Here is a 26,722-nt window from a genome sequence, read left to right on the forward strand (position 1 = left end):
GATAAGAATTTCGGAAGCCATCTGTATTAGAAGGATTGCTTTCCTCGTGGACTTCCAAGATCATAAATAAATTTTTCCTAGCAATGACTCTTTGTCGCGACATATGTTTGAAGTGCCGTGGAAATCATACGCTGCCAATTTGTTTGACCGCCGGAATCAAAGCTGGACCAAGTTACGAGTGTTAAAGTTCATTCTGTTAATGATGTCATAAAAAAAAAAGGGTCGAATAGTGAATAATTATTAAACTGAGCCTGTTAATCTTATCCATTTTATATTTTCTAAATTATTATTATTATATTTATCTATACTAATCTACAAACGTATTGAATGACGGTTATGTGTTCAGTTTTAATCCAAAGCTAAGAATTAAGTTTTGGTGCTTAAGTATTTGTAAAGAAACCTACCTTTTTATTTCATTATTGTGTACAGTAATTTTTTGCGTCTTTAGAAAGAACGATTGCGTATAATGTAAACTACTTACGGATAATCCACACATTCCTCAAAGGTGAAGAATAGGTTATTCCTAACATTGTTGGAAATTTTAGATTAAAGGAAACCTTTTTTTTTTTAAATGGCGGGCATAGTTGTTCCAGTGATAAACAGAAAAGAAAAGCCGTCCTCGTGTTCGTCTCTGCTGTCACCTGTGAATCGACAGATAATTTACATCCATGCCTTCTTCGGGATTCGAACCTGGCCCCTTCAGTACGATAGTCAGAATCACTAACCATTACCCCGGTAGTCAGAGTCACTAACCATGAAATTTTATCTTCAAGCCGCCTAGGCTTAAAGATAAATTTTCATTTATCTTTAAGTACTGATTTATCTTTAAGCCGCCTAGTCTTAAAGATAAATTTTCATGGACGTATTCTTGTCTCAGGCAACTATATACCAGAATGTATAATGAAATTTCTAAACAATTTATATCATTTTTGAATACTTTATGTATAAGTTTTGTTGTTTGTAAAGTGTATAACTTTTTTTTCGTATTTTTGTAGGGCGAATTTTCATTGATTATTGAAGCCTGGCGTCACTCAGACAAAAAAGGTCAGTTATTTTTTTATTATTTTGAAACTGTCTTTTAAAATATCCACTGCTGTATCAAAATAAAACCTTTCAAAATAAATTCTATTGCATTTGTATAAAATTAAAAAATTCGCTTCTCTTGTTGAGAGATTAATAGATAAATCGTAAGATCGATAATCGACAATAAACTTTTAATTGGCCATCTAAGAAGTAATACAATGCAGTTAAAAACGTTAATTTAGTGAAGAAGTTAAAAATAAGATCTTGAAAAAAGAAAAAGAAAATTTATAGCTAAGTATTATTTTTATTTATATTAATGAATGTAATACTACAGTGCATTAAAACAAGACTCATTTTTGGAGTTTGCCGAATTATTTCTACGGACTTTTTTTTCGCATTGCCCTAAAATCTCCTATTCATCTCTTATTCGCGATTTCCTATTTCAATCTCCTATTCGCGATTTCAGACTAAATCGTTTTGCGCTGTCTTCGTAATATTTATTGAAAATGTTCATTCGCTTTACACATCCTTATTTTTTCACGTTACTAGTTTGTGACGTCATTTTTAAAGTTGATTATTTCTAATAAATTTCGATTTTTTTTCGACAGTTAATTTTTGAATTGTTCTGAGCTCTTAGAAAGATATTGAGTTTTGGTTTCATCATTATCGTTTCGCTCTACAGGCGAAGCGTTTAGTAATGAAACCAAAACTATAACGAAGTTATGCAATTATGAAACCCAAACTGTAGGCGGTATAACTTATGCAATTCAGCCTTGTAGATAGTAGTACCCCATATTGTGTGGCATAATACTTGGTATAGTTTGGGTTTTAATATTGAACTTTTTCGTTATAGTGTATTATGATTTCTTTTCATCGCGATATTGTGTGGCGTAAATGCGAAGTTAGATAGTTAATTAAAAGCAATAATTCGTTAATTTCGCGAGTGAAATATTTATAACAAGAATACTGATTATGGATATTAGATGTTTTTAAATTTAAAACCAAACTATGACTGATTTAAAAAATTCAGCAGGAAGCAGATGTCCCGTATGAGAATCTGGCATGAATTTACCAGCAACTCTGCAGTGTAAATTCTTTTCACAGAAACAGCGTCTGTTCCAGAAACTTAAATTTACTATATTAAGATGAAATTTGCACATTAGGTCAGCAGGTAAGTTGATGCGCTGACCTAATACGAAAAATAAATTCTCAGTTGTTTGCAAAAACTACAAACTGTAAACAGTACATAAATGTTATGAATATTAATTTAACTTTGGACTTTTCCTTTAAAATTTAGCGTATATAAGAGCAATATCCTGCATATAGTATTTAACCTACTTAATTAATAGTTTTAATACTTTTTATATCTGACCTACTGATGGTTAACGTAATTACTGTACCCAAAGAGTCTCGCATTTATCATCGTCTCCCGGACCAGGTTTTGTCTAAATTTCCTGGTACTTTTTTGAACAATCTCCGCAATGAAATATCGGAAGGATGGAAAAAAAAAAAAAAAAGGAGAAGTCTCAAGAAACGAGAACGCAGTAGAAATAAAATAAAACTTCCATCGTCTTTGGGTGACGCGAGCGTGGGAACTTATTGTGACTTTGACCACCTGGTACCTCAAGGCCGGCTCTGCCCCTCCCCTCAGCGGCGGATCGTGGGAAAGTTAAGAGAGCCCCCTTCTTCCTACCTTTTCCCTCTTCTTCGGCTTCTTATTTTTTCTTATATTTTATTCTTGCGATTTTTTTTTTTAAGTTAAAGACGTATACGATGCGTATGTACCGGTTGTTTACATGGCGACGGCTACCTACTTACACCATCGAGGACGTTAACCTATTGGGTCCCAGTGTTGTGGTGTGTGAGAGAAAGGGAGAACTCTGGGAATGATCCATTATTGTGTAGATTTTTTAATGCTTTTAAGTGTCATTAACGCGCTTTCGATCGGGTCCTCGAGGCGGATGCCTGCCGTGAGCTAGGAGAGCGTTCAGACTTTAGCACTTACGGAAAGGGTTTTAATCCTTTCTCGCATGAAAACTCAAAACTAGAATCTTTGGAGCCAATTCAGTGGAGTCAATTAAAGATCCTCAGAAATGGTTTAATAGGATATGACCCGGGATCATTTTTTCTAAATTATTCGAGGCGAAAATATTTTTATAGCTTGAGCCTACCATCTAGATCAGTGGTCTTCAAACTGTCCGGGAGTCAAATCCCACACTTCGTGAGTCAAAATTCGGGAGGGGGGAATTAATGCGCTCACACTTTTTTCAGTATTGTTTATTAACTTAAAAATATAAAGATACATACAACATAACTTGGTCATCCTAAGCTAAAGAGACTGACGTGCAATGCTTTGCAAAACTAAACAGTTTTCTGAGTAAAAATGCATTGAATTTAGACGACAGTGTTAAAAATTATACAATGGAACATCTTTTCAACTGAAGAAAACTATAAAAAATTTTAAAAACTAAGTATGATTGCTAAAAAATCCGTTCAGTTTTGGTTTCTTTAATTATGGCAAAGCCTCGAGAGCTATCTGCTTAAGGGGTGGAATGCCTTCATGGAGGCCTTTCTAAGAAAAACTGGGTTCGTATACACGTTACACATAGGAAAAACGCCCATACAGCCAGCCCGTTCGCGGGATTAGAAACTCGGGCCGAACTACCAGTGTTAAGCGACTTAACCGCTCGGCCGCTGGTGGGCCAAAAAAAAAAATCCCTTCAAGTACTACGGTAAAACACTCACCAATAAAGAAAAGGGAAGGGCTTGCGAAGCAATAGATTTGACTTTAAAATCTAAATTTAAGTAAGAGCTTCCAAACTTTGGATTTTAGATTCATGCAGAATACCCCGAAGTTTCTCGAACAACTGCAGACATTGTAATGTCGTTCGTAACAGCGTATTTAAGCGAAAAATCTTCATAACGGACGTGGCAACAACAAATTATAGAAACGAATTAAATGCAGAATATGAAAAGCGATTACAGATAACATTAATAGAGTTAGACTTTGCAATTTGAGTTACAAAAGTGCAAGCACACTCCTGTCACTAAATATAATACAAGAGAAGTGACAGCTGGAGTTCCAGTTAATGTGAGTGATTAATGAGTAAATTATATTAATTTTATGTTAAATTTTTTCATAATAAGTACAATATTTTTTATTGTCTTTACAATAACGTATTGCTGTCGGCCACCTGCAGCGGTGGAGTGATAAAGTTGCTGAACACTGGTAGTTTGGTCCGAGTTTCGAATCCTGCGAACGGGCTGGCTACCAACCAACCTGCTCTCCTTCAAATACTATTTTAAGATATATTTTTCTGAGTGTGGGATAGGGTTCCCCGAAAAAAACCCTATAGTTCTAATGATTCTGTGAGTCCACAAAGTTTGTAGACTATTGACCTAGATTTGCAGCCATATAGACCAGGCACCACCTAAGACAGTTTAGGACCCGGCAAGTATCTTGACAGAAATCCACCCCCTCCTTAGCACCAGCTTTCTTTGCTTTTGTGAGGAAAGAATAGAGTTATGAGAGATTGAAGTCCTAGGTCCGGGCCTTATGCCCCTAAGCGTCGGAAGACTATGGCAAAGGCTACCATAAACTAGAAAGATGAATGGGAGTATTTTTTTGTAAAATACTGATCAAAGCGTAATAATCAAGTACCGAATCGAAAGCTGCGTTAAGTATTTGTGTGCTGGTGGCGTCTGGTTTATATTTGGTGAATTCTATATGTGAAAGAAATGGGTAAATATAATTATTTAAGTGTGTCCATATGGACTTTTACAATTTCTTTAAAAAAAGATTTCTTTAAAAGAATTAATAATGCATTTCAGGGATATATTATATAAATGAAATATACCAAGGCAATTTATCAATATTTTGGTCTTTTAATTTGAGATTTTGTGCTCCATGATTTTTATACACTGCATGATTTCCTCTTTACTGTCTTTATCATACTCTTCCTCTTGCCGTTCTAACTTTTATTCTTACCATTTTGTAAAAATTAATTTGAATTAATTGCTGTCACAAATAATTTCAGATAAATAAATAATTTTGTTGTCAGAGGCTAAAAATAACTTATGAATGTGATATTTCTTGATTATCATGCATGCTATTAACAGATAATATACATTACTGAATGAGGCTACTTTTCAGCCCTTTTATGTCATTATAATATATAATTTTCTATTATTCTATTCCTATTTTTCAAAATTCCATGCCAATTTTCAAGCTTTTTATTCCATTCAGTAATGTATATCCTAATATCTGTTTGTTAATATATTATTTAGTAGTTTTTCATTATTTAGTAGTTTTAACATTTTTAGTAATCCATAGTTTGATTAATTATATCCATTGGAAAATAAGAATCTCTTTTTTAATTTAACTCTTTCTTTTGACTTTTATTTTTATTTAATTATGTCAGGGTAATCAATATCCCTAAGGTAGTTCCTACTTTTATTTATTTTTTAATTGGAAATAAGAACTTAGGTATTCACCAAGCTTTAGATAAATTTATTAATTAAATAAATTATTTCATTAGATTTGCTTTAAATGTATGTAATGCACTATTTCCCTCCCAAAAAATCTTGGTGTGATAGATATTTTTTTTAAATCATGCCTATTGGTTTTTATTTAGCAGTTAAGCAATATGTAAAAAAATTTAATTAGTTTTGTGTATTTAGAATAAATAATTCAATAGGATTAAAATTATATAAAGTGCTACAAATTAATTGTTGAGTTATTAGGTTATTTTGAAGTAGGAGATGTGAAGAATGTGCAATTCCCTCGCCGGGACTCGAATCTGGACCTGTCGAATACGCATCAAGTGTGCTACCGTTACACCACGAAAGCATGCAGAAAGAAGGGAAAAAATCTCTTATATAATGATTTAATTATATAATTATAATCATGCTTAATGTAATTTTACAATTTGCTTTTTTAGGTATTCGATACATTTAAAAAAATTTTTATCCTTCTGTACGTTACTTGAGAAACTCAAAATTTGTTAGTATTTGTTGATTAGTAATTAAACCTTAATTTTAGGGGAATTCCCATTTTATAATAATGAATTAACAAACTGCATTTAGTTTTGTTATAAATTGTTCATAATTTTGAGTTTTTGACTGCTTTAATTGATTAGTATCCCGTTAGGAATATTAAGTGTTTATGCAGTATTAATTTTGAAATGTGTGTATATTTTGAATATTAGATTAATTTTCATTTTCATGAAGAAAGCATTAATTGAAAAGGTTATTTCTTTATGTTTTTTTCATTCAAGTTTTCAAAAATGTTTGAACTTTCGCAATTTTCAGTTCAATATAATAGCGATATTTTCTGCTATAGTAATTGATTAAATTTGCATATTAATAATCTGAGTCAAGTACAGAAAGGGGTAAATGGTAAGTTAAAAAAGGTTAAGTTTTAAATTGAAATATATTAAGGATGTAAATTCTGTATTCCTTATGGACAAATGAATGCAGCTTTTCTCTTCATGATCCAAAAGATACCCATTTATTTTTTGTAATTTCTTTACCGTTCAATTCACGTTTTTCAGTAGAGTTACTTGGTAAGCTATCAGTAGTCTTTTACTTGAATATAGACTAAACTTAAGGTATTTTGCGCATATTTTTAGCCAGATTTAAAATATTTTTCAAATGAAATTCTTTTGCTAGTCAACGTTTCCAATTTTGCGTGAAGACTTTAAAAAAAAAAAAAAATTTCGCAGAAATAACTGCCGGTTACTTTTTTCTCATGTAAACGATTAGGTGTCCTACACTTGATCATAACTGCCGGTAATACGATGTATTTCTTTTCAGAAGATGATCTGTTGCACTTAAAATTCACAATTAATTGATGCTGTCTACTCAAACTTAACTTTGAATTGACTTGATTAAAGTTCTAGTTTATTCTCCTAAACTAGCACCTACTGATTTCTAGTTCCCTTCCCCCCCCCCGAATATTAGGGTTCCTTTTCAGGAATAAGCTATGACAGACGAGATGACGATAACAGGACAATCCAGACGCTGTGGTATAACTGTGTAAAGACGACAAACAAGAGATCCATCGTTTGAAGACGTAAGACTGGTAGCGATTGTGCGTAAAAGTATTGAAAAACTAAGATTGTAAAGGGAGGGAAAGGTGGAGGAATCATTTATATGAATTACTTTTTTAGATATTTAAACGGATTTTCCGATCTTTTCATTCTATTACGAATTTTTTGCCTATAACTGTTAGATTACTTAATTCTCAGCATTCCAGCATTATTACATCTTTTGGAATGCTTCCGACTTATTTGCTGCACGTCATCATTGTACTGAGTCTTTCAATAAAATTAGCATCGAATAAATACTGAAAATGCCGAATTAGTAATGGTGCGATTATTTTTGGTATCTTTAGATATTATTGGGAAAAGTATTTTTTTCAGTAAAAGTAAAACAAATGAAATTATTTAGATATAAAAGAAAAGTTCCATTTATGGCCACCATCCTTTTCTTTGCCTAATTCTGGAGCGTATGTTTGAATTACCAGAATAGACTTATTTCCTTTGCAGATAAAAGATGTTTGTGCGAAAGTGTTTATGTTCATAAATTATCCTAATCTTTATAAGAATAACTATTCGTAGTCGCATATGCTTTGCAAAAGATTAATTTTCTAGTTAAGAATAATTTTTGGTTTCCCGTCCTAGATATCTTAATATGTGGGCCTGTGCAATGCTTTGAATATTTAAAAAGGGACCAACTGAAATGATGATGACTAGAGAATTTAACAATCGAAGTTTTCTTTAAAAATGAATGCCTTTTTCAATTTGTATTTACATTTATTAAAGTTTAATCCCTAGAAAACTTGCACATCGTATGATAAATATGTATTAGCTTTTGCCAAGCTTTTTTGCCCTAAGAAACTCTCGAAATATTTTTCAGATTGCACGGAATCCTAACATAAAAATACTGGCTGGTATAATTCGTTAATTGGATACTCTTCTGTTATTAGGACCGGATTCAGAAATGTATGTATGTATGCTTGCATGTATGGATGGATGTGTTCATGTATGCACACACATATATATATCCGTACGCACGTATGTATGTCTGTTTGTGCACACACATATATAAATACATTTCTGAATCCGACCCCTATAGCAGAAGAGTATCGTAAATTGTGGGCATAGTAATCAGAGACACCAGATGTGTTATAATGAATTTTTTTTTAAAAATTAATACATCTGTTCTGTTTGTCTATTGTACGAACCTACTTTATTTGTATGTATATGTATATATACATATTGGAAAGGATTATTGTATTATATTTGGGGGACAAATGAGTAGTTCTTATAATTTAAGTTTTTTTTTTTTTTTAAATGGCGGGCATTAGCCATTTTAATTCTTTCGTTACTAATAAGGCCAGAAGTGGTGATCATTTTATTATGGAGGCACCTAATAGGCGATCACCGTTTCCTCCTATGAGAGGACAGACAATTTACATCCACGCCTTCTCCGGGATTCGAACCCATGCCCTTCGGTATCGCAGTCGACTTCCTTAACCACTATATCGTCTAGGCGGCATTTTAAGACAGTTAAATGTATTTAATTGAAAGTTCTAAAGTAAACTTGTAATTACACTTGCATAATATAACTTATATGTTTTATGTAACTTATATGTAACTTGCAATAAAACTTATATGTTTTAAAGGATATTCACTTTCTATTCATAACTGAACTTGAATGTCGTTGAATGCAGCAAGTTTTTTTTTATTCGGCTTGAAAAATTCACTGAATAAAAATATTTAGCGGAAATGCCTTAAGGTTAAATGATATTTTATTTCGTTTAGGTGTTGGATATCACACGTCTAACGTCAAAATAGCGAACGTAAAGAAGTCTGAATCACTTTTGTTATTCAGCTGCAATAACTTTAATTCTTGTCACTAAGTACAATAAATCAAGATTAGTACACAATTGTCAACCAAATTTGGCCAAGATGATACAACCCGACAAACGTGACCTCCGGTCATAAAAATGCCGAAAGCTGAATCATTCGATCAAGTGCAATTATTTTTGAGACTTATGGGCACATGGAAATGGCAATTGTCTTTTGCCAAGAGGGAGAGTGCAGAGACGCACAGGTCGTTCTCCTGATAGTGAAGGTTCTTTGACCGACAGGAACAATATCAGTGTCATGTTCAAGCACGATTACTATGTAATCGTAACTTGCATCAGCTGCATCCGACAGAGAGAAAGCTTACCTGGTGCAAAAGGTTAATTGTCTCGCACGAACTCGATCGCCATATTTATTTCAAGTGGCAACACTAAAAGGTCCTATGAATCTTCTTTTCTACGGCTACCTTTATGGGTACTCCTCTGTTATCGGGACCGGGTTCAGAAGTGTATGTATGTGTGCATGTATGTGCGTACACGTGTATACATACATACATTCGCATGTACATATGTACACTGCCCCAAAAAATGGGACAGTTCTATATCTCCCGTTCTACTGAGCCGATTGACAAAATTCAAATTGCGTTTCTCATGTCTCGAAAGCGCGACTTAGGATATATATTAGATTTATATACAGCATTCTTCTAACATAGGTATTCTGACACAAAATCGGACTTTTTCTGAAATAACATACCTATTTTTTTTTCCATATTTCGATTCTACGGCTCAAATTATGCCTAGATATTAAATTTTGTAAAATTTGGTGCGAAATTTACGGAGAAATTCAAAAATTTGTGTTGGCGCAATTTTTTTCAGTGTGTGCCAAGAAGAAAATTCACTTGGCGAACTTCTTAATATGTAGCAACCAGTTTCGCTTTCACTTCCATTATGCGGGACTGGGGAAAAAAGTCACCTCGTTTCTACATTTTTACATTGTGCATGAGAGGGGAAAAAAAGTCCCATCGTTCCTACTTCTAAATAATTTTAGCAAAGTGTCTAAACCATATTTGGTTGACCAGCGGCCGAGCGGTAAAGTCACTGTACACTGGTAGTTCGGTCCGAGGTTCGAATCCCGCGAACGGGCTGGCTGCATGGGCGTTTTCGTGGTTTTCCCTATGTGTAACGTGTATACGAGCCAGTTTCCCTTAGAAAGTCCTCCACGAAGCCATCCCTCCCCTTAGGCAGATAGCCCTCGAGGCTTTGCCGTAATTAAATAACCTAACCTAACCTAACCTAAACCACATTTGATGTTTTATCGCTTTCGACAAATATGCCAAATTTCAAAACGTGAAAATATATAAATTCACGTATATCTTCGGAAATTTTGAATAAAAAACTGTAATTTTTTGCAGGTATGCTTAGAAATACGTCTACTTTAAGATGATAGTAAAAATTTTATAAATTATAATTCAAATTTTTTTTGAAAAATTTTAAAAACTATTTTAAAAATAAATCATAAAACTGGGTGAATTTTATTTGGAATGAACCTGAATTTCGATATGTGAAAGGAAGAATCAAATAAGCTTAATAAAAAAAGATTATGAAATATATACCAAACTCAATTAACATTGAGGAGCTAAAATTTTGAGATCCTATTTTTTAAAAGCTACTTGTGTGATTTTTACAAAACTTTAGTTTAGCGTAATTTCAGTAGTTTCGCGTAGCGTTTTAGTAGTTTCGCGTAATTTCAGTCGTAGAATCGAAATATAGAAAAAATTGGTATGTTATTTCAGAAAAAGTCCGATTTTTGTGCCAAAATACTTACATTAGAAAAATGAAATGTGTATGTTTGATATATATCCGAAGTCGCGCAATCTGCGAATTTCGTCATTCGGTCCAGTAGAACGGGAGATATAGAACTGTCTTTCTTTTCTTTTTTTTTTTTCGCAGTGTACATACATACATTTCTGAATCCGGTCATGATAACAGAATAGTACCTGTGTCTGAAATAATAGATTCGTTAATTTAAAAATCTAAAGCGTCAAAGAAATATTAAAATCACTACAGTAAAAAAATCTGAAAGGTTTCAGATTTTAAATTACTTCTAAAAGCGCCTTTTTTTTTTTTTTTTTAGTCCAAAGGGGCTTTGTCCCTGAAGGACTATTGTTTTCGTTTTGCGATTTTGCGTCGTACTCATAAACGTCGGTTCACTTTTCAAACTGTTGCCACAAAATGTTAGAGTCCTGCATTATATTTGAAGAAATTAAATAATGAAAAATCTGCATAAATGATTGTCTATTTCTCGCATTGTGATAAAACAATGGTACATAGAGCCATCGAATTTTGAATGACGAAATCCTACTGCGAATATGGGCATCTGAAATCCCAAATTTGGAATTTGTTTTATTATAGATTTTATATTTTGTAAAACTTTAACGAATTTTTGATTTACAAACTCAATGCTTTAAAAGCGAGAAATGGCAACGTTATATAGAAAAAAAAAAAAAAAAATACTTTTATCTCCAGCTCGCGAGACTGTGTATATCGGAAATTCTAAAGATATGCTTAATTTAACATTATTTTGCGATATTGCTCTTGAACTGAATTTTATGGTTTAAGTGCAAAGAACATGATATTTAATAAATAAAGGTAACACTCAAAACGTTAAAAAAACGCCCCTTTGGACGTAATTTAAAATCTGAAACATTTCAGTTTTTTTTTTTTTTTTTTTTTTTTTTTTTACATTTTGTGTGTTACTTTTATTTATTAAATATCATGCTCTTCGCAGTTAAACCATAAAATTCAGTTCAAGAGCAATATCGCAAAATAATTTTAAATTGAGCCTATCATTAGAATTTCCGATACGCAGCCTCACGCGCTGGAGGAAAAATGTTTTTTCTGTACAGAATTGTTATTGCTAGCTTTGAAATCTTACAGTTTGAAATCCTTTTAAACTAATAGTGTCCTGTCTCGTTAGCAGTTGAATCATTGGCAGACTCAAATGACTCGAGACTGACTTTTCTGTTACAAAAGACATGCTTATAGCTTGATTATATTTTCTCGCGATTTTCCTTTACATAGGCGCAACACTTAAAGCTACCTAAAAGTGCTCAAGTCTTTGAAATAGAATATCCTCTTCTTGTCGCTTGGAAGATATAAGATTTAGAAAATATTTGAAATATCACAGAAACTTCCTTAGTAGCGTGCAGGGTAGGAAGATTTATTTTAATGAATCTTTTTTTTTTTTTTTTTTTTATCGTATTCAAGTAATATGTACATGCAAATTTTTTTTTTATCGGAGGAAGTCTACAGTTTTGATCTTATATATATATTGTAGACTTCCTCAAATAAAAAAAAAGAAAATATATTAATTAATGCCTTTAAACGAGTTCGAAATGCAATCAAACTCGATAGTACGATACTTTCAGGCCGAATAAAAGGCGATGTATTACTTCAAAAGTGAAACTGAAAGTTATTGAAATTGATATTTTAGTTTTCTCTATAAATATAAAATTAATCTAGAGCAAGAAATATTTTTTTATTATTCACATCATTTTAAAGTAGTCTACTAGCGCCCGAGCGGTAGAGTCGCTGAACACTGGTAGTTCGTCAAGGGCTCGAATTTTGGCGAACAGGTTGGCTGCATAGGCGTTTTGGTGGATTTCTCCATGTATAACGTTTAAAAAGTTTTCCCTTAGAAAGTCCTACACGAAGGTATCCCTCTCTTTAGACAGATAGTTCTGGAATGTTTTGTCGAAATCAAATTAACCAAACCGTTCTAAAGCAACAACGGATTTGACTTTTGTGTACATATAGAAATATTTTTTCCTTCTGTTGTATACTATTTTATAATCGTTACCTGTGGATGAATGAAATATACATTTTTAACGTTTTTAATTTTATACAGCCTACAGACTTTTTCTTAACTGGTGATTGTTGTAGATCTTCTTTTCCATTGTCGCTGTCTAGCTCTAAAATGGAAGAAATCTCCCCCCCACCAGAAACTTAAATTATTAATTCACCAGCGGCCGAGCTGCTGAACACTGGTAGTTCGGTCCGGAGTTCGGATCCCGGCGAACGGGCTGGCTGTTTTTGTGACTTTCCCCATGTGCCCAATAGCAATACCGCAAAATAATTTTAAAAGGAGCATATCTTTAGAAATTCCGATACATAGTCTTGCGAATTTTTTTTTTAAATTTTCCCGTAGTATTGCTATTCCTCGCTTTGAAATCCTTGAGTTTTTTAATCATAAATTCTTTAATGTCTGACGAAATATGAAATAGATGATGAAACAAATTCCAAATTAGGGCTTCCAGATGCCCATATTCGGTAGAGGATTACGTTATTCAAAATTTGATGGCTCTAGGTACCGTTGTTTTATCACAGTGCGAGAAACATACATACATTTATGCAGATTCTTCATTACTTAATTTCTTTAAATGTAATACAGGGCTGTAATATTTGGTGGCAACAGTCTGAAAAGTGAATCGACGCAAAATGTCAAAACAAAATTAGCCCTTTGAGCTAATTATAACTGTAGTGCGTTTAGCTTTCTTTTCTCTGTCAGAATTGTCTCGGTCTACTTGCATACTAGCAGCACTATTAAAAAATTTCGTAGTTTCAATGGTCAGAGTATCCATATTTAATATCTATATATAATACAGTCAGAGCTAAAACTAATAATTGGAGATTCCATATCATCTACAAATATATAGCCCTGTGGAATCTCAAGTTTGATCATCATCCTCTGGAGGCTTTGATTTTTCTGAGAAAGAAATGTGTTACACGTGGATGTAAAACCAGACGTCTTTCTTTCCTTTATGGTGTTACACATCATCAGAATAGATGCCAACATTCTCTGTCGTGTAGGGAGATCTGGAAATGAAGATAATTACGTTATCAGGAAGTCAGTCTACGAAATATCTCTGGAAAGCAAACTAAATGCTTTTTGAGTATCTGAGTTAACTAGCTAGCTACACAGTACCTAATAATCTGTTTCCTATCTCGAGACCGAAAAGAAAAATTCTAACAGAAGAACCGTGTGAATAACGTTCGTAAATCTTCGCCAAAACGCGAGTAATGTCCCGTCATTTGCTTAGTTACGCCTGCCACCCATTAAAGGAAAGGTTTTTAACATCCAGAGGTTGGTCATCTGGAAATAATGCGCATTTCTAAATTGATTTCAAGAGAAAAGAATTTTGCCGAAATGTTTTCAATGATAATGGCGCCACTTGGGAAAAGATCCGAATTTAGCATTGTTGCTTTGCTAAAATTTCCAGTTCGTCGAGTCCGTCAATCACAAGCAGACTTCAAGTATTTAACGCCCACTTCTAGCAGTGACTTTCACTGACCCCATTCACTGACTTCTATTGAGGTCTAAGTATCTAGGCATTGTCGCTAAAACACGCCATCGCTCATTTCCGACACAACCCTTCCCCCAATATCAGTCAGAGGTGACAACATTTCCCCAATCACCGGATCTGTTATTCCCACCCTGTAATAAGCGACGAAGGCTTGTTTCTTTGAGGATCTATTTATTGTGTTACTAGCTTCTCCAACAAAAGGAGCAGAAAAATAACTCCGAACAATAGAAAAAAAGATCCCAAGTTCGCCACCTCTGCCATCCAGCGGGTTCGAAGTTCTGAGAGAACAATGGGTTTTCTATGAAGACAATAGTAGAAGGGTTCCGAATTTCTGAAGAATTGTTTCAGCCGTAATGACGAAAAGGTAACTCAGAAAAGTTTGCTTTCGTGAACCCCATGCTTTCTCAGTAAGCAGTAATAGCTTCCGTATATGAAGAATATGTATTGTGTACCCAGCCCTGAGGAATATGTGTAGATAATACTATAACACACCTGCATACATAATGTTGGATTTATAATTTTGCTATCGTTTGGATTCTTTAAAATGAGGTTCATCTTTAAATACAAAAGAATCTCGCACAGAACAATAGATCCCCCATTGTAGCTAGATCACCACCTTTGGCTATCAGGGCAAGGTATTTCTATTTTGACAACAATAATTCTGGTTGTAATTACGAATTCGCCTTTGTATTACGAAATATTTCGGAAAAATCGATAGATGTAGATTTTAGTACCTAATCTTATATTTTCTTTGATAAAAATAATTCGATAACAACTTCCGTTTGTCAAAGAACAATGTGAATTCTTGTTTGTTTATCTTATTTGGGAACGAGTAAGAAATAAAATTAGAAATACACTGAAGGTAGTATTGGAGATAATTTAAAGCAAATGGATGCCTTCAGACGTAAGCAGGTAAAGTAGTGCATTAAAACTGCATTAAATGCGCTAAAATGTATGATTATTTTCAAACAAAGTACAGCAAATTCATAATTTAATTATTGTTTGTATTTTTATGCATTAAAGAAATCAATTACGTTTCAAAAATATTACGCAAAACTAATAGATGTCTAGATGTTTAAATAACACGACAATTCTACGCGATGTTTAAGTAACGCCTGCATAAATACAAAGAAACTACTAAACGAATCTGAACTCATTATAACAAACAGCCAAAAAATGGGATATACTTTCAGAACTGTTTCTACGAGGTTTTGTTTGTTATTAAAATAGTCTTGAATTACTTTAAAACATTAAATAAAATTCAATTATTTGACCAAAAGGAATTTTCAGTTCATAATTATCTATACTAATAAGACATTTAATATATAGCTATATATAATTGGAATTAGATGTAATTAGGACTTTCAGAACAAAAATTAAGTGATAAAGTAGATTAGATTAGATAACCAATGTAAAGTAAGAAAATAAATCAGTATTCATCAAGACATCGTTTTTGAAATTAATTCAAAATAATTTAAGATTTGTTGTGAACAGAAACTAAATAGAGAAGGAAAAGTGTGTAAAAATAAGCCTCGGCCTAAAATAATGTAGAGAAAACATAAAATTAAGCGAAATACCTAAAAGTTGAAAAGTAACTGATATAACGAATTGAAGCATTACAAATATGCATCATCATGGGGTAAATATTTAAACTCTTTCCCTTTGTCACATCTATAACTCCAATAAAGCATTTCATTCAAAAACGTACCCTGAAATTCTATTTTAATCAAGAGTGCTTTTAAAAATGAAAAATATTACCCCTGCGTTTTTCAGAACTTTCAGATTAAAACAAACTCATTATAGTATTAAGTTTTGTCCAAGGGCCCAAAATTTCTAGCTACGTCACTGTCTTTCATTGACTTCATTTGCCAGTTTATTTGAATGTTATCACAAATAAAGTTAATAAAAGCAACAAGCTCACCATTAATCCTTTAGATTAGTTTAAAAAATCCTACTGAGAATATGTTGGTTCATTTCTGATATTTCTTGGTGCTGCTGCAGCATCTAGAATTTCCTGGCATCTACAATTATCCTAGCGAAAGCTTACATAGTGCTTTATGATTACTTTCATGTCGTTTCATTATTTTATGTTTACTTCCACTATAAAATAAGACATATGATGAATAAAACTCCTAAGTGTATCTGCATCAACAGGCCAATAAATTCTTGCCGTTAGATTCAAACGGGTATTTGCGGAATTTCTTCAGTTACTTTGGAAACATGATTAAACTAATGTTTATAAAAATGGTTTTTAATTAATAGTCTTAAATCTGTTTACGCATGAAAATAAACTTATAAAGAGTTACTTAATGAAATTTTGTAAGCTACTAAAAAATCTCGCACATGCTCAGTTGGTAATTTTTTGATTAAATAATGCAATAAAATTACAATGCAATAATATTCAAGAAAACATTTGCGTGAAACTTTGATTACTGTTGTTTTACGTATCTTAACGACCGAACTTATGAATATATTATATGGTTTAAAGAAAATATTTTCACTCATATCTGAAGCACCTCCACTATAAGTTATTTTAAAGACGATATTCTCGCGATTAAAATTCGGTGGGCGTATTGTTTTCCGTTTTCCGGGCTTCAGATCGCCCTGCAACCTCATCTTACAGATGACCTGAATGTTTACGGCAAAAATTACGCGATATATATCTGACTTGGACGCAGATCCTTTGAAGAGGTCATTCCCAGTGCGTTCTTATTTCTATTAAGAGTTCGCGTCACTTCGACTTGAGTTTAGGAAAAATTTGATTTATTTATTTTTCGAACTTTCCGTAATGCATTTACTGTTCTAAAACGCGCAAAGAAAAATCATTGAGATTAGAGATTTCAAATTTAGATCTACCCTCTCAACCCAAGTTTGGGATTAACCATTTTGACATTTAACAATGTCTTTAATTCTTATACGTCTTTTCCGCTTTTTGCGTGTGAAAAACGTAGTCTCCTAAATGTTTTGGAAAATGCATCATCAGCACCATTTGTATAAACTCCTCTTGATAGTAACTATTCATCTTCAACACGACTTGCGCCACTTTTACTTCGAGCTGGTCGCCCTTGGTTGCACTTAACATCAGGTCTTCGAAAGTTCGTCGAAATCCAAAGGCGAATGGTCAGGCTGGAAGGACCTCGCGACATTTTACCAGCAGTGTACAAAAGGTTTGGAATCGGCCGAGATCCAAGGGGATGAGGTGGTGGAATTCCGAAATTGCCTATTCTTCTCGTGATCTGTGAACCGAAACCGATTGTTACGGCTGATAAAATTTTTTTGATAGCATCATGTCCGGTGACCATTCCTTTTCGTGACGGTCAGTTATCTTTAATTTTTGTCACGTCCTAACTTCTGTGATCTGAGTAGCAACCGCTCTTCGCTCATCTTGAGGACCGGTATCTGACTCCACGCGAAACGAGCGCTGGCTTCTGTGAATTGGTTATTGCCACAATTGAAGCCGTGACTAACTTTCCTAAGTTCCGAATGGTATAATCGTCTTACCATTGCTTTGTCAGTGTCTGTTATCGTACCCGCTCTTGTCGCGTGTTCAAAACAATAGACCCTCATAAAATATAACATCTCATTTACTCAAATGTAAAGCAGATTTTTAAAAAATAAAATCGATGCTTATAATTTGTAAAAGCATAAAAATGCTTCTGTTGTTCATTTGCAAACCAATTTGAGAAGGCAGTCATAGCTTATGAGCTGTGAAGCTTAACAATCTTGTTAAAAAAAGCCGCAGATTTTTCAAATTCATGTCGTTAACAATGTCTTGTCCTGTTTTCCATTAAGTGTAGCGAAATTAATTTCATTTTAATTTTTAGTTAAATTTAATGCAATAATGTTAAATATTTTAATTGTTTCACCTATTTTTATAACAGATCGCGAGTTTTCCTACCAATGCTTAGGTCAAATTCAAATGGCTACTAATAAAGTAGCCAATTTTTGGACATAATTCCAAGAATCTGAAAATATATTGATAGATATATTGCATATCTTCTTTGATTTTCTGTTAGTCAATGTTACATGAAAATATTTTGAGAAAGCTACTTTTTTTTTTTTTTTTTTTTGTTGCCGTAGAAGTCTGTTTAAAGTTTTAAAATGCGAATTTTTGCCACTAATTTTATTTTTATTAGTTGATGACTTAAACAGGAATTTTTAACTGAAAATTGGATTTATAGTTAATACTTTTAAAAGGTGAAACTCTGTAACGTTTTTCTTTTACAAATATTTTATTAATGTGCATCAAGAATTGACATAATTTTTGCTTCAAAAAAATTTCAATTTTCTTCATAAAACCATTTTTTATAAACATGTACTTCCACTTACGAAAATGTTTATAATGACGCAAATATTCATATTTTGGCATTTTAAAATTTAAATAAATCAATTTTGTAAAAATTCCGAATTTGTTTTTTAATATATATATAAAATATATATATAAAAATTTGTGCTCATTTTAAAAAATAAATAAAAAAAAGTGTGACTCCAGTATGTCAAAAAGTGACCGAAATATTTGATATTAAAAAACAAAGAACATATTCAGGGACCGTACACAAATTAAAGAGCGAAATGTTTGCATTTTTACGTAACTAAAAATAAAATTTCAATTTAGAATCCGATGTTTGGAGATTAATTGATGAGCATTTCTCTGCAGATTATTGTGAAAATATTGATCAACATAATTCCCCCCATTCACAGAATCTTATAGAATGAGCAAGTAACCAACTCTTAATATTATTTTCAATTATTAAAAATGGTCGCCCAGACGGTAGAGTGGTTAGGAGACCCTACTACGGGTTCGAATCCCGGAGATGACATGAATGTTTGTAAATGTATAGTGTCGGGGCGACGTGGTGGCACTCTAAATATGCGGCGAGCCGCAAGTCTTCTTGTGTGGATGGATTAAGGGAAGGGGAGAGGGGTGAAAGACTCCCCGGGTGCTTTCCCTCAAAATTGGGGTGGAAAATAGAAGTCCAACTTCTCTCTGGATCAGGCTCTGGCAGCCACTGTTCTATGTAATATGACAAGACAACTTTAATTAAAAATGAGAAGAATTTTTATTTTAATGAATCTTTTGTACAATTCCAGATTATTATTCTAAAGGAATAAAACTTCATAAGAGTATTAATTTTAACATTTTGAAAAAAAAAAGAAAGAAAAGAAAAATGTGGAAAATATATATATATATATATATATATATATTTTAAATTAAGAAAACGAATGCAAATCTCCTCGTGTTCCACGAAGTAGAACATTTTTTCGGCATACAATATATATATATATATATATATATATATATATATATATATATATATATATATATATATATATATATATATATATATAAAAATTAAAGAACCTAGAAAAGCACAAAGAATATCACTGAATTGCATTTAATGGGAAAAAGCCAGCCTCGGATTGTTCTAGTTTAGTTATTGGCGAACCCTCAATGCAAGCTGAAAGCGACATCAAAAATGGGAAATTTTGAAATTGTGTATCTCGGTCAATTTTTGCCGTCAAACATTGTACGTTTTATTTTTTATAGCGAGTACAAAATTTTCTTCTATATAAGTAAAGGGACCGGTAGAAAAGTTATACGTAGAGAAAGAAGTTACATTTCATAATTTTTACAAAACTGATTTTTTTTTAAATTAAAAAATGCCAAAACAGCGACATTTAAAACATTTTTATACTGAAAGGATATATATGCCTACGACCAACGGTTGCGAAAATAAAGGACAAGTAAGGACCTTTGTGGACACGCGTATACTCTTTCCATGGCGCGTGAAACAAAACCAAACTAGTTTTCTTTGCAGTAGATAGGCGACTTGAGTTAAACTTCTGAGTATTTGCAAACTTAAACAAAACACGTGAGTATTTGAGAATTAACATCGAGTGTAATATTTGAATATTTGCAAACTTGGGCGGGGGGAAGCTAATTAAGTTCAAGACCTTTTTAAATTATTAATTTTTATATACAAACTCTCAATTTCTCTGATTGTTTCTATTGGGGTTGCTTTAATGCAAGAATGAAATCAGTATAAACCGATTTAACTCGAATTTTCTTTTTAAACTTGATGACTGAAATTTAGTTTATTTAATTAGAAACTCTTCCCTTTTGTTGTCTTCACCACGTGGAAACATTTAGCTTTCGAATTAGAAATTAAATTATGCATAGTCCATACATGGCCAATCCATAAATGCGAATTACAAACAATTTCGTGAAATTGTTTATAATTCATGATAATTATTTTATTTCTCAAAATGGAAGAAAATTGTGCTCTGTATTTTTAAGTGTCGCTATGCAAGTAGCAAAAAAATATAAACAAAATATGAACCTGATATATTTCATCAGATTCATCTGATTTCCAAACTATGCGTTTCTTGATTGAACTTTTCCAATATTCTGCAGCTTTTATGATTTTTTTAACATACTTTTTTCCTGAATTCATAAATCCATTGGGAAACTGCCTATTAATTTCATCGTACTGTTCAATAATAATCGAAAAAGGTTATGTTAATAATTGAGTATTATAATTAAATGGTTTTAAGATTATTAAGTAATAATTCTGCATTATAAATAATCATACTTTTTCTGGTTGAGTATTTCGTGCAAAGTTGGTAATTGCGTTCGTAGTTGGTAACAAGTTGAAAATATGAATTTGCAACTTTGTCTCTTTTCACCTACAATGTTTTCGTTCAAAGGTTTTTTTAATACCTTTTTGAATATGCTAAAAATAAAGATGCATATAAAAGAATTATTATTTAGAAATCATAACTATATTTTTCTCAAAACCAAACGCGTGTCAAACATTTAAAAGCATTTTTTTCTAAACGGCTATTTTAGATTAAGTGGTTAGGCGTGATATCGATGGTACGCATTCTTTGTTTTTATTATCCTCAGCACGATTTAAAAATATGTTGCCTTTTAAAGGAGGAACTTTTATTTTTTGAAACTTTGAGAGAACAGTTGTAACAAAAACGCAGAAATTGCACGACAAACAGGGCATCATCGCTCTAAAAGAACTATGTCTTGAAAAATTTGTTCGTATTTTGCATCTCCCTTCCCCCCCCCCAAAAAAATAATGTTTTTTTTTTTTTTCCTGAGATGAACTTCTTTTAAAAGAACACCCAAATTTTCTTAAATTTTATTTATTGAAGATATATGAAAAGCATGGAGGTGTACAACAAATCTCTTCCCATAGAAAAAAAAATCAAACTAAAATTTTGCATCATTTGTTTTTCTTAGCTTAGTTTTGTTCTGTTACAATACTAAAATAATAAACAGAGATGAACTGATCTGAAATAATAAACAGAGATGAACAGTGCGAGTTTTGTTAATTGAAATTATGTGAAATTTCATTCTGGAAATTAAAATGAATTTTGTTACGTGCAATTTTGCGATAAGAAGAGTCAACTTTATTTAAATTTAGAATTATTACTTCACAGTTAAGAAATTAAATCACAAAATTTGAAATAATGGACAGTCAAACGCTATAATAAATTGTACGGTCGCGGTTGATGTTATTAAAAGTTAATAATTTGAAATCCGGCATAATTTTAAAAATGTTGCTGAACATTGGAAGCAAGCAAACTAGTCGTTAAGAAGCATGACATATCAGTACTCAAGATTTAGCTTTTTTACCGCGCTCCAGCTTGTTCAGTATTCTAACCGTAGTAATTACCTTTCAACTATATGTCAAAGATTCTATTTGACCATGCTTTCAAGTTTTTCTTTAACAAAAAGTTCAAGCTTCAATCTGTCACACTGCATATTATTTTTTGGATGTAGACTTCAATCAGTTTGGTCTTAATAATATGGGTGACCGGGTGGGAATGTCTTACAACTTCGCTTTAAATAATTACACCTCGTTAAGACGTCAAGCATCATTATGCGGGATCATATTAAGACTACTAAGTGCCCAAATTGTCAAACAGCAAGTGCTACTAAATAATAACAAAAAGTACACTGCTGAAATTTCGCAGACAGGATACTTGTAACTTGTATTTAAAGAATTATTTGTATTTCTGACTATTTTCTGAGTAGTTACCATTAAGATAATTGTTGAAGTTAAGGGGGGATTGTGGAAATTTTTGTCTCGATGGTTTTGGCCGTTGCAGATACTTTTAGAAACATCTTTTATTAATTACAGTAAGACAAACGTTCTTAAAATTTATATGTCGAATATATTATAAAGTAAATATACTTTAATTTGCATTTGTTAAGTACATCATGGAAAATATTTTTTTATTTATTATTCTGACAGAGTTAAAAAAAATCGAGTTAAAGTAATTTAAAACTTAAATTTTTAATTTATTATTTATCTAATCCATAAATTTCTGAAGGGAAACTTAAATGGAGTTTTAAAAGCAGACGATTACGTGCCGAATCTGTATAGCTTATAGAAATTTTTTTAGTAATGAAGAGAACACTATGCATCTGAAAGGTATTCGCAAAAGAATAAAATTTTATTAATGCGTCTATTGAACCTGACTTTTCAGTTACACACAGATTATTCACCACACAACGGGTAAAAGTTAATGTAATTTCTTGTCTCTCTTGGAAACTCAAAATTTTATTGGTTTAATTCGGTAAGCATTTTGCTTAACTCTTGTTGCTGGCTAGAATTGATGTTTATTATTCATTTATTTTCTCTGTCCTGATAGGTAGCAATAAGGTTCTCGTTGCCAGATTCATAGCTCAGCGAACTCTACAGACTGGATTGGATTGGACGCAGGACAAATTGTCTACAAATCAAAGTTCCCTGGAGGTGCTTTACAGAGTTTATTGCGCCGAAAATTATTACGGACCGAAATGCGATGCATTATGTCGAGCTCGAGACGACAAATTCGGCCACTATACTTGCAGAGATGACGGCCAGAAAGTATGCAAGGCCGGCTGGACTGGTGATTATTGCGATAAAGGTAGGCTTGCTTTGTTTTTATTTTTAAATATCGTAAAATATTTCTGATAGCGAAAAAAATATTATTATAGTGGCTGCTGCGTGCTATAATAGGTCATAAAAAAACTAGAGTGACCCGTTGATTCAATAGTCTGTTGAAAGTTCTGTACCATAAAATGAAGAATAATCTGTCTAGGTGGTTCTTATACCATAAAATGAAGGAAATAGCTTCATATTTCCTTCATATATTATGTTCGTATAAATTGCCGGTATGTATTGACAAATGCCTATTTGTTGCTTCATTTCTTTCGATAAAATGTTAAATATAATTTGTAGTAGTTAAAACTGAAACGTCCTATTCGAGAAGCATTGAATTCAAATCGTCATGAAAACAGGTAATTTGCTGCAGTCAGCTGTTGTCTAATAAAGCAAATGAAAATTCTACTTTCATAGCGGTGCCTCAGTGAGGATGACGGCATTTCTGTGAAGTTTGCTTTTTCAAAGTAAAAACTAATCTTCATAAAGTGGATGGCAACTTTATGTGGGGTATCATGGAAAGATTTTACGTTGGCAAAATCTGACTGATCTATATAAAAGTGCCAGCTCCTTTATGACAAGACACCTTTACACCACCCCTCTTATGATGTTAAGTCTGTAAATATAGGGGGCAAAATTTGCTTAATATATATAAAAATCCTAGGAAAAATTAAATAAAATTTAGATACTAAATGCGCACTTTAGTGGAAATTAAAAAAAGGAATTTATAATTAATTAAACTGGAGTTGGTAATTATTATGTTAATGTTAATTATAATATTAATATGAAATATAATTATTTAAACTGGAATTGGTAACTAAAATGCTTAATTAATAAAAGTAAACGTAGCAAAAAACACAGTATCAGTTAACACAAAAGATAAAATAAATGTTGAAATTCATTAATTTTGAAGTTTTCTCATTGTATTTCTTTACAATATATAAAGAAATATATAAAGAGGCTAAAAATTCGAATTAGAAAATTATAATAAAAGTTTTAGATCGGTTAACATTATGAACTTTCTTTAACCTAATTAACTGATTTTTCTCCTCTTTTAAATTAACTTCGGAATTAAGCTACAATAGGAAGCTTCGGGATTTGGGATATGGTGACTTAACAACGCGCATTTATCAGTCTTGCCACTCCTGAGTCTTCTTTGTGCCAATGTATTGGCTGTTTTAATTCAATAATCATCTATTCCCATTGTGATATCGCTTCCGACGAAATAAAATTTTAAATTCGAGGGAGGGAAAAAAAATTGTAAGGTAAAAAATGTGTCGTGGTATGAAAGACAAGTGTTGACAATAATCAAAATTTCAAAACAGTCGTATATTAAAAACTCTCTTTACATAGATAAACAAGTTTCAAGATTTTCCATGCATTCGTCAGTTGGATCTAGCATATGAAAGAAAAATAATGATTGAATAGTCTTTATCAGTTTGTGTATCTGATAGTTGTTTAATGAATCAGAAAAGAATATTCATTATTTCAAATTAAATATTAATACCGGGGAGAGGCTCTGGGACTTTTAATGACGGAATGCAACAATAATAATTAGATGAAAACTTTTGTTAACAGCTAAATTGTTTCATTTCTCTTCGTCAAAACTAAAAGAGAAAATCTGAAAGAGTATGAGGAACTCTGTTTCAAACTTTCGTTAAACAGCTACTTTAGAAGTTGCTTTCAGAGTTGCTATGATGTTTGGACCATGGAACGGAACAAGCTTTGTCAAATTTTTAGAGTTTTTAATGTAATTGGTAATGTACTTAATGCCTTGAAAGTTAATTATGACAAAAATACAAATAGTCTCGACCAGTTTCAGATACGAATTAATAATATAGTTCATTCAGTTTATCTAAGAAAAATATTTAGCAGACTTCAGAAGCTTTGAAATGATCGCTCGAAAAATTTACCATACTTTCGCCTAAAATAAAACTCGGGTCATCAGATTATTGGATCAATAAGCTGACCATTATAGCACAAAATGAAGGAATGTCTTTAATTTTTTACTGTCTTTTTCCGTACTTAACCCTTTGGGTACATTTGACGTCTGAGACACGTCATTCACTTTTTTCCCCTAGGAGCGGATAACGTGTCCAAGACGTCAAACCAAAAATTAAACTATTGAATACATTTGACGTCTGAGAGACTCATCCCTTGTTTTCCTTTTCCTAGGAGCGGATGACGTGTCTAAAACGTTATTTGAGGTTAGGCACAATTCTGTTCATTTCATTGTAGCTTGTATCAGTCATAATAGAAGAGGCAATTACAGTATTTCGGTGAACATTATTTGCGATACACTGCCCCATTATGTCAAAAACAAGGAATATATTTTATGATAGTGATAGCGAAAGTAACTTTGAGAAATCTAAAGAAGAATTGTTTAGTGCTCCCGAAATTGACAATTACCATGAAATACAAAGCGGTGATGAAGACGATAATGAACTAGAAAATGATGACAATTGTAATATAAAACCAAGGTTTCGAAGACGCACAAGACGTCTATCGAGCAGTGACAGTGAATCTTCTCCTGAACCAGTATCAGAGGAATGGATTTGGGAAAAAGAAGAAAATGTAGCCGATATAAAAAGTTTTTCTGAAATATCTGGAATTAATCCTTTGAGCCTGCATAGACTAGGTGGTAATCGTACGCTTTTAGATGTTTTGAAAGAAGTCTTGAATGAAGATTTTTGGGACACTATAGTAAAAGAGATGAATAGATATGCCAGACAAGTGATAGAAAAAGAAAGTTGTGTAACAAAAAAAAAAAAAAAAAAAAAAAAAAAAAAAAAAACCAAAGGTTGTTTCCTGTAAGTTCTGAGGAAATGAAAGCTTATATTGCATTATGCATCTTGATGTCGCAAATGAAGAAGCCAAAAATGCATATGTATTGTTCAAAAAGATATGCAATAAGTACTCCAATTTTTGCCAGCACTATGCCACGCGATAGGTTTTTTTGATATTTCAAGCTTTCTACATTTTACGGATAATGAAAAGGAAAATAAAGATAACAGAATAAGAAAGATTAGAAATATAGTGTATTACCTAAATAATAAATTTTGTTACCTTTATACTCCTGATAGTGAAGTAGCTGTTGATGAATCGCAACGAAAATTTATATCCGTTCCAGATGCAAATATTTTCTCAAATAAATCCGTACCCAAGGGGTTTAAAGGACAGTTGGAAGGAGAAGCAGTGTTGATCAGTCCCAGTTGATGACGAATAAGCCCGATTAAGACTGTAAGGAAATTTAAGCGTAGCATTCTTTTTGGGAACCTCAAAGCCTACCTTCCTTAGATGTATGAGGAAAATTAGGACTGCGAGGGATTACAAGAGGATTTTTTGCGACTTCCTAAAATCTGGGGGTAGGAGCCTGGACAGTAACAGCTCCTGTCGATGATTTGTCGCCTTAAGTTCAAGACCGACTATAGAGAAATTCATTACAGAATTTTGAAGGAGATTTCTTGAAAATTTTACTGTTAACTCGCAAAGAATCTAACCCTAATTTTCAGTTTACTGGATTG

General features: G+C 32.4%; 1 protein-coding gene across 8 annotated transcripts in view; it reads left to right on the forward strand.

Moving 5' to 3' along the window:
- The window catches only part of LOC118189593 (uncharacterized), a 475,680-nt gene that overhangs the window by 415,247 nt on the left and 33,711 nt on the right, over positions 1–26,722 (forward strand). For all 8 annotated transcript variants that reach the window (XM_085825888.1, XM_085825889.1, XM_085825886.1 and 5 more), the window contains 2 exons: positions 996–1,044; positions 22,927–23,184. In XM_085825888.1, the coding sequence (XP_085682014.1) occupies positions 996–1,044; positions 22,927–23,184 (307 nt within the window). The remainder of the gene's footprint in view (positions 1–995; positions 1,045–22,926; positions 23,185–26,722) is intronic.

Source organism: Stegodyphus dumicola, chromosome 10, assembly GCF_044657685.1.
Source record: "Stegodyphus dumicola isolate Sdum_Otavi_A_Nest chromosome 10, ASM4465768v1".
NCBI classification, from domain to species: domain Eukaryota; kingdom Metazoa; phylum Arthropoda; class Arachnida; order Araneae; family Eresidae; genus Stegodyphus; species Stegodyphus dumicola.